Source organism: Camelina sativa, chromosome 6, assembly GCF_030686135.1.
Source record: "Camelina sativa cultivar CO46 ecotype springtype chromosome 6, ASM3068613v1".
Taxonomy (NCBI): domain Eukaryota; kingdom Viridiplantae; phylum Streptophyta; class Magnoliopsida; order Brassicales; family Brassicaceae; genus Camelina; species Camelina sativa.
The window spans coordinates 5,303,062-5,312,783 of record NC_141885.1 but is presented as its reverse complement, the minus strand read 5'-3'; the positions used below and the strand labels follow the sequence as shown (position 1 = coordinate 5,312,783).

Below are 9,722 nucleotides of genomic sequence, written 5' to 3'. Positions count from 1 at the left end.
GGAAAGGGACCTTCCCAGCGAATTTGTCGTAATTGCATGCTTAACTTTTTATGATATAAATATAATTACTTAAGCACGTAACTTTTATCAACTTCTTCAACATATATTCTCTTCTGTGGTTGGCTTTTAATTTTCTTATCAGCAAATCACACTTTTAGAATCCATAAAACATGGATTTATTTTTCCTTGAACGGAGGAAGAAGCTATATCCATCATGGAACTAGAATTCTTGTGATAACATATTTTAGATGTTTAAGCTTCTTAGCTCACATTTTATGATAATGAGATGTACGTGCATAAATGTGTTTCCAACTAGTAATAGTATCTCAAAGATGCTTGATAACTTGGTGTTTATTCAACTTCTACTTTAGACCAAATACCTCAGTTTTGTCGGAAGGCAAAAGTGGTTTTATCTGGAAAGTTTTTGGGTCATTTAATTTGTGAATAGATGAATGTGAAATAAAATACAACAAGTTTATTCAAACTTTATTTCACGAATTATATATAATACATACGGGATAGAGGTACATATATATCAACCAATCCTCTCGGATGGTCAAACGACGTTACAAAGTAAAATAAAAAGGTACACTGGGCTGTAAACCCTAATAACCCATTTATTATTATAAGACATAGAAAATATGGGTCTTGAGACTCTTGAACAACAAACATCCATAACGTCAACCACGATGTTATTTTCCAGAACCGCTGATCTTTTCCAGAACGTGAAGTCTCGCCTCACGGATCATTTTGTTAAGTTTATCCACTGTTTCACCAATCACCTTGAGTGTCTCTGTTAGTTTGGTTACTTTGTCTCTGATTAAGTGGAGGGCAAGTTTAGTGTCCACCTCATCTCCTTCATCCTCAATAGCCTCATCCACTAGTTTTAAAAGAGACGAGATCTTTTTTTCTAGATGGTGGACTTGTTCAGATATGTTCTCTATTGCTCTTTCGTTGGTTACTATACCATGCTCCACCGATGATAAATTTTCGTTCAGTCTCGCGAGAGCTTCCTGCTGTCTCTTCAGAGCATCCATCCGTGACTCCAAGAAAGTGTGTACGCCTACCCATCCAACAGCAATCACTGGTAATGATACAACCCCTACAATGCCTAAAGGCGCACCCACCCCTGATGCAATTAGAGCTATTGATCCGACAACAACAATGCAAAACGTAGCGCCGAAAAGCACATTCGCAAGTTTACTTTGCTTTTGTGCTTTAGCATATTCCTCAGCAAGCTTCTTTACTTCCTCATCAAGCTTTGTTTTAGCCTCACTCACTTCTTGTAGAAGGGACTCCTGCTGCTTTTGGATCAACTTGAACTGATTCGTGAGCTCGCGGCCATCAAAAGGATCTCCCATGGCTTTAAACTTCTTCAGCTTCTCCAAGGTTTTTTCATACCTCTTCTTCTTTCCCCCAACATCATTTTCTGCCGACTCTTTTTCGAACTGTGCCACGGCCTCTTGAATGTAAAGTCGGCCAATTTCTGCTTTCTCCACGCAATCCATTACATTATCGAAAATCTCTAAAGTCTTCAAGGTATTTTCAAAATAGGCAGTGACCAAAGAGTTTACAGCTTTGCAATGAAGTTTGCCACATCTTGGCTAACTTCAAAGAGGTGCTTGGAGACCTCCATGTGTATTTCATGTTGGGACAAATACCCGGTCCCAGTCTCAGCTCCAGTGGTGAGTGAGTCTATCACTTTGTTCGCTCGCTCCTGAAGCGCAGGATTAAAGGATTTGAGCTCTGGGTGGTCTTCACAAGCGGATTTGTAAGGACTCAGGTGTACTGAGCATTTCGACATTGTTTCTTCGGATAAAGCCATTGATGATATAACTGAAAGTAAAAAAAATATCAAGAAAACGTAAGACAGATTTAGGAAAATGTTTTGCATAGACCTGAAAATTTTATAGTTCCTCAACAACAACTCTCAGTTTACAAAAAAATAAAAGAAAAAAAAAAGTTATATAAATGTTTTTTGTTTTATATTTTTTTATTTTCATTTTAATGCATTTTCATTAATAAGCACTGATTTTGAAATTATATTTCTGATTTTTTAATATTAGTTTTTAAGAAAATATAATATCCTTGATAATGAAACATATTTTTGAAGAAACTTTATATGCTAATTAATATATATGTACGTCATTCTCGATAATAATTTTATTCTTGATTTCCAAAACAATAAAAAATGTAGAATTATTTTCTGATTACTCACCTAGTGTTTATATTAAGTACATAGAAAAAAAATTACGATAACAAATAGAAAATATGAAGAACACAAAGAAAAATAAAAATAATAAAACAAATTTTTATAAGATTCTTTGTATAACTTTTTTTTAGTTAATAATTGATTTTATTAGCAGAAATATGAGTACAATATACAACTAGGTATATATGAGAAAATCTAAGAATACTTTAAAAGCTGTAGTGAAAGATAGAGAAAGTTACCTAGTTGAATGAGACTCTTGCTCCTCAAGGTTTGAAGTTTGAATGATTTGTTAGGTTGAGTGATAGACATGTATTTATAGGAAAAAAACATGCAGGAGGAACACGTGTTTGGTTAGTTACACTGATTTTGGTTACGAACACGTGTTCTGTTAGTTACAACTTTAACCTCAATAAACATCTATAAATCAATAGTGATGAAAGAATGATAGATACGATGTGGATAACAATTTAGGATAGACTGAAAGAAAAGTGGAAAACAAATTTTGTTTTATGGATCTTTGTGTGGTTTTTTTGTTTTGTTTTTTTTTTTTTTGTAAAGCTGTGGTTTTAGATTTTTATGGATATAATGAAAGAATGATAAAAAGATGTGGTTTCTAGTTTTTTTTTTTTTTTTTGTAAACTTGTGAGCAACCAACTGTTGGAGATATTGAACACATGTTTCTCTATATAAGCCACAATCTCTTACGTGATTAAATGGGAAAGGAGAGAAATGAGATGAGGAAAATGTGTGTTTTGGAAACTTTGTAATAAAAATACTTTGTAGGGAAGGAAAAGAGATTTGTTTTGTTTTGGTTTTTGAAATAAAATATACTTTATAATCTTTATTGTTTTACCTATGTTATTTAGTCTCCATGTTAACATAATTGTTATGGATAACATAGCATATATAGCCTTAGAAACTCAAAGTAAAATGCTTTATAATCTTGGTTTTAATTTTGGCTTGTCTTAGTTTGAGATTTGCATAGTGCTATTAGTTTTTAATTATTGAGTTTGGGAGAGGAGTGGAGTTGCCGACTATATATTTTGCTTATCTTTTGGGTCTCGATATATGAACTTGATACGCGGGAGATTCTAATTGGAGCAACGGGATTCTGATGATTACGTTGGTCCCGTTAGCACATCGTGGTAACTAACTGCTAGTTATATTAAACACATGTTTCTTTATATAAGCCACAACTAAACTCTTTAAGTACTGACAACTAAACTCATAAAGATTAAGTACTGACAACTAAACTCATAAAGATTGATGTTTTGAGATTTTTTTTGTGCCACAAAAATTGATGTTTTGTAAATTTCAAGAAGTAATCATTGAAAATATTTAAAATTTTGAATTGTTATTGGTTTAAAATTAAATAATATCTATTTAGTCAAAAATATATATATATTTAAACTTAGTAATCATTGTTTTCTTAAAATGTGTAAAAGATTCTAAACATCAATCTTTATGAGACAGAGAAAGTATTATAAACTTTTTCTTTAAAAAGAGAAAAATATTTCAAAGCTAAAATAATTAGGGAATTCATATATAGGTCCTCAAGTCTTTAGAATAATTAGCTATAAGATTCATATTTAAAATGGGTTAATTTTCTAAAAAAAATAAAACCGTTTAAAAATGTTTAGTATGTTGGATTATGCTTCAAGATAATTTGAGAAGGAAGACATCTAATCCAAATTGAGTCATGGTTTAATTGATAAAGATCAAATATGTTTAGAAGTTATCTAAACATAGAGGTTTTCTAATAGGATTGGGATTGGTGTTTTAGTAAACATAAAAGGTGTCAATGTGTGAGAACAAGACAGCTCTAGGTTTTGAGAGTTTTGAGAGAACAAGACAGTTCTAGGTTTCGAGAGATTTTCCGAAAGATTTATAAAAGAGAGTAATTATTTTAGCTTTTGTGTTCTTCAAACTTGAAGAGTGTTCTTGATACAAATTATATATTTGGTATCAGATCTTTGCAAACGATACTATGGGAGAGATCACGGAGTCATCAAGCACGGCACTAGCAAAAATAAAGGAGGGAGGATCTTCTTCTTCTTCTTCGATCAAATGCCCCATGCTAACCACATCCAATTACACGGTCTATTCTATGTAGATGAGAATTCTCCTCAGGGTGCATAAGGTCTGGGATATCATCGAAGAACCTTCATATGATAATGAAAAGAACGACATGGCTATGGCCTTGTTATTCCAATCAATTCCTGAGACACTTATCTTACAAGTTGGAGAGTTGGATACGGCAAAAGAGGTATAAGAGGCCATAAAGACAAGACATGTAGGAGCAAAAAGAGTTAAGGAAGCAAGATTGCAGACATTGATGGCCGAATTTGATTGGTGGAAGGTGAAGGACACGGAGTCAATCGATTACTTCTCTGGCAAGCAATCTGAAATTTCCTCAAAATCGGCTGCATTAGGAGAAGATATTGAAGAATCCAAGCTCGTCAAGAAGTTTCTGAAGAGTCTCCCCCAGAAAAAGTACATTAATATCGTTGCTTCACTAGAACAAGTACTCGATCTCAAGAAAATGAGTTTTGAAGACATTATTGGCCATTTGAAGACCTATGAAAAGAGCATCGCTGAAGAAGAAGAAGTCCATGATGATCAAAGTAAGTTGATGTATGCAAACATGGAATCTCAAACATACTACGACTCTTCTAGAGATTTTAGAGGTCGAGGACGTGGAGGACAATTCAGTAACAGAGGTAGGGGTCGCGGAGAACGATTCAAAATTGAACGTTTCAATGGTGGACGAGATACCTCAAGGGTGATGATTTGCTATCGATGCGACAAGACAGGACATTTTGCTTCAAATTGTCCTGATGGTCTTCTTAAGCTACAGGAAGTGCAGGAGAGTGATAATAAAAGTACAATGGAAGCAGATGAGCTTATGATACTGAAACAACCTGACCCATTTTTTTTTATAACCTAATATCTAGTGATCCCATACTCACTACTAACCTACTCCCAATCATCAAAAAACAGCGGATAACAATAATAAATCAATAACCATCAAAGAAATAAGATAACATCAATTCCAACAATAATCCAGAACATAAGCTCGTTTTCTAATATCCACTAGGTACTATCCCGTGCATATGCGCGGGTTGTTGTATTAGTTATGTTAAAATAAGGAGATGAATCTTTTAAAATAAGAACAATGTAAAATATATATCATATAGTCTCTAAAATTAAAATTTAGTTTTAAAAATTTACAGTGATATTTCATTTGTTTTTTACAACCCATACAACAAAAATAAGAAATAGAAAAAAAAAACAAAAAATGATTTGAGGTATTGTAGAAGAGAATGAGAGAATGTGAAAATGAGATAGTAAAAGAATGCCAATATGAGAGAATGAGAGATTGAGAGAATGCTTATTTATATGATAAGAAATGATAGAAGTTACATTTACAATTATGGAGTTACAATAGTAATTTATTGTGTTTGAATAAAATTGAGTGGTAGAATATGATTAATGCATAATTTATTTTATTTTCAGTTATAATTTTATTTTAATGTGTGAGTTAAATATATTGTGTCTATTGGGTCTTAAATATTGTTTAAAGCAATTAGAAAGAAAAGAAAAATAAAAAAATTAGAAAACATTAAATGAAAATCAACCAATAAAGAGAGACCAAAACCTTACTTTTATATATATGATATATTGCTTTAAACTTTGAAATGAGAAATATATTAAAAACAATAATTTTACATGAGAAATATATTAATTTAGACAACCAAAATATGAATATAAGTTTAGCCAACCAAAATAATTTTAACCAAAAATATTTTCTCTTGAAAGATAAATAAGTTAGTAGGAGGAATGAATTAATGTACAATTATTGGATAGGAGTTACATTTGAGTTAAATGGAGTTACATGCCTTTAATTATAAATAAATATTTTAATTTTTTATAACCTAAAATAAAAAGAATACCAAGTGGCCAAATCAAAATTCACGTGATTTGGTTGTTTGTTGATATAAATTCAACACTTACACATAATATTTCAAAATAAAAAAATATTACTTTTGAAAAGTGACAAACTAAATTAGTTTTCTTATAAAATTTTATGAATTCTTCAATCTCAATAATTTTTAAAACCCCAAGGATAACTTATATATATATATATTTTTTGTTTTTCACTCATCAATTTAATTTATAGTGCTAGATTTCATAATAATGGTTTCATCTTTAGAGAATTTAGTTAAATGGTATTTTTAAAATTATATTTTATTTTTATATTTAAGTTCCAGTTGAATATGATTTCTTTTTTGGATCATTTTTTATTTTGATTAAACACACAAAAACCAATTGTTTAATTATGTTCTTTTTTTTTCAAAAACCTCAAATCATAAAAAATATATATATATTATATTGATCTTTGCAGATTTATCAATTGGATCACAAAAAAAAATAGTCTTTATAAATAGAGTTGATAGACTTTACAAAACAAAATAGACTTTATAAATAGATAATTATATTGATCTTTAAATATTATATTGATCTTTATAAATTATTAAAAATGATACATGAATATGTGAGATAACCAAACACATAATAGATAATTAGATATGGATCATTTCAACTTCATGATCTTATTGTGTGGTGAATATTGTAAGAAAGTATGAAAATAATGACTTATATGATGTTAATATAAAATAGAAAATGGAGATAAACCCTTTAAAAGATTTATATATATATATATATAAGATATACATATCATACAAACTCTAAAACTAAGCTTTTACAATGATATTTGATTTGATTTTTTATAACCCATACAACAACAATAACAAAAAAAAAAATACAAAACAAAACAAAACAAAAAAAGAGATTTGAGAGTAGTGGAAGAAGATGAGAAAAAGAAAGAGTGATAGACTAAGAGAATAAGATAATGGGTATTTATAGGAAGAGAAATGATGAAAAATTACATTTAGAAAAATGAGAGTTACAATTCTAATTTATTGTTTTGTTTTAATACAATTGATTAATACAATTTAGTGGAGAAAGAAAATTAATGCATAATTTATAGGAGGAATTTCTATGATTTCAGTTTTATATTATGTGAGTTAAATGCGAAAATTAATTGTTTTTAAATTTGTGTTTTAATATAAGTATTTTTTTTTGTTAAAATTGCATTGCCAAATGGACCAATAAGGAGAGAGTGAAACCTTACTTTTATATATATGATTCTAGACCACTAATTTCCACTATAGCCTAACAAAGACACTGAGCAAACAACTGAGCCTCTAGAACATTCTCCTCTTAATCGCTCTGATTCTACGATCACACTTTGCATTTACATGCGCCACAACATAAAAGAGAGGCGTAAGTATTACCATAAATACTTAGTGAGGCAATCCTGCCATCTATGGGGCTATATACACAAACAATAAGATCTCTCATGCCACAAACAACAATAATAAAACAAACCAATGATATGAACAAAGCAACACGACATAAACCGGTTACTGTCAGAAGGGTGTCGACTGGTCATCTGGTGTCGACCGACACCTGCTCGACACTCCCGAAAACCCTAACGGTGTCGACTGACACCCGAAGGTGTCGACCAACACCGGTCATCTGGTGTCGACCAACACCTGCTCGACATTCCCGAAAACCTAACGGTGTCGACCGACACCTCCACATGGGTGTCGACCGATGCTCGCTAAGTCCACGAGTCGTCCTCGCGTTTGTGTTGACCAACACTGATGTCGAGCAGTGGTTTCCTTCGAACAGAACCTCTGAATCTCGCCTCCAAGCTTCTCATTTTCATCCCACATGATCCCAGGAACGAATCTAAGCCTCAGGAGCTACGAAAAACTCACAACCAACCAAAAGAAACAACCACACAACACACAAAATCACAGAAACAGAGAGCTTAGCTTAGATAAGCCATGGTCATGCACTCACCTTAGCCAAAACAACGAGATCTCACAAACAACGACGAAACCACACCACCACAAACTTCCCACCACGTTCCTAGCCTTGGATCCACACCCTCCAGAAGAAACTCACCTTACACAGACAGAGAATCCACCAAAACTTCAAGAACTCTCACAGAGACTATGTTCTCTCTTCTTTCTCTCTTAGATGTGAAGACGGCTAAAGGAAGTGGAAGTCGTCGTGTTTTCCCTTATAAACTCAAGTTTAAGGCTTCCCTAAAGTCGCCACGCAAACCAAAAAATTAAAATCGAACCGATTTGACTAACCACGAATGGTGTCGACCGATACCACTAGGATTGTCGATCAACACCCCTACCAGAAATTCAATTTTTGGTTTGCGGATGTTACATATACATGAGATCGTAAACCTAAACAAAGAAAAGGTTCTGCCAAGTCAATATGAGACAAACACTGGAGAGGATGTTTGGTACCTTGACAATGGATCCAACAACCATATGAATGGAGACCGCAGGTCTTTTGCGAAGCTTGACGACCCTATTGCTGTAAAAGTCCGTTTTGGTGATGACTCTCGAATAGATATCGAAAGTAACATCATTAGCTTAGGACAAGCTATAGAATCAGGCTGCAATGTCTGAATGAAAGGAGATAATCTGATAATGCGAGATTGTGATGGTAAGTTACTGGTTTAGACAATCAGGTCGAAGAATCGGTTATACAAAGTGAATATGGGAAATAAAGATGCGTTGTGTTTGTTTTCTACAACAACAAGTGACACAAGCAGATGGTATGCTCGTTTAGATCATCTGAACTTTGGAACAATGAAAGCTATGATACAAGGAGAACTTGTCATAGGGTTTCCACGGATGAACTTGGAGAAAGATATTTACGGCTCTTGCTTACTTGGCAAGCAAACACGTCTAATATTTCCACAAGCCATCGAGCGACAAAACCCCTAGAGCTTATACACGGTGTAACTCCGTATACAATGGCTAGAAACAAGTACATCTATGTGTTAACCGATGATTATTCAAGGTATATGTGGATGAATATTTCAAAGTTAGTCGAAATAATATTTTCAGGTGAAAAATATGTTATCATCTATTTTTTTATATATATAGGGCTATATTTACAATCATTTTCCTTTTAGGATTAACAAAGTTTTGTTTAATATAATAAGATTACAATTATCTTATGCATCAGTTTATCAAATTTGAAAACTGTGATTTTTGATCGTTAATATGGACACGTGTTACGATAGGATGAATTAATATTTTGTAAGACTTTATTTATTCTTTGTTTTTGCTAATTACTGTTAGTTCCTGATGCAATATCGTTGAAGAAGTTGTAGCCTTTAGGATGATGCATAGCTTTTTTGTTTGAGTTTTCTCAGGTTTTTTTTTTTGTTGACCGCACTTTCTCAGCGTTTTGTAGTTTTGATTGCTTGATGATCATAGAAGACGTATGTTCCTAAATGTGTTTATAGTGAGACGTATGTTCCTTTGGTAGGCTTTTTTATTTATAGTGAGACGTATGTTCCTAAATGTGTTTCCAAGTAAAGTCGGTCGAAGATGCTTGAGAACTTGAT

General features: G+C 32.4%; 1 protein-coding gene and 1 pseudogene across 2 annotated transcripts; one reads left to right on the top strand and one right to left on the bottom strand.

The window, feature by feature from the left end:
* Positions 1–460: 460 nt before the first annotated feature.
* On the bottom strand, positions 461–2,564 carry LOC104790472 (UPF0496 protein At3g28270-like; annotated as a pseudogene). Its single transcript, XR_015560419.1, has 2 exons — positions 2,452–2,564; positions 461–1,836 (listed from the first exon to the last, which is right to left on the bottom strand). The product of XR_015560419.1 is annotated as a UPF0496 protein At3g28270-like (transcript).
* Positions 2,565–4,325: 1,761 nt separating this feature from the next.
* On the top strand, positions 4,326–8,772 carry LOC147942302 (uncharacterized). Its single transcript, XM_087456009.1, has 3 exons — positions 4,326–4,478; positions 4,572–5,094; positions 8,555–8,772. Exons 1-3 carry the CDS (start codon positions 4,326–4,328, stop codon positions 8,770–8,772), a joined length of 894 nt encoding a protein of 297 aa, XP_087312135.1.
* The last annotated feature ends 950 nt before the right edge of the window (positions 8,773–9,722 follow it).

Excerpts from the sequence above, each read along its gene's own strand:
- LOC147942302 (XM_087456009.1), top strand. The coding sequence starts at position 4,326 with ATGAGAATTCTCCTCAGGGTGCATAAGGTCTGGGATATCATCGAAGAA. Across the intron at positions 4,479-4,571 it reads AGTTGGATACGGCAAAAGAG|GTGAAGGACACGGAGTCAAT; the intron begins GTATAAGAGGCC and ends GATTGGTGGAAG. Across the intron at positions 5,095-8,554 it reads GCAGGAGAGTGATAATAAAA|AAAAGGTTCTGCCAAGTCAA; the intron begins GTACAATGGAAG and ends ACCTAAACAAAG.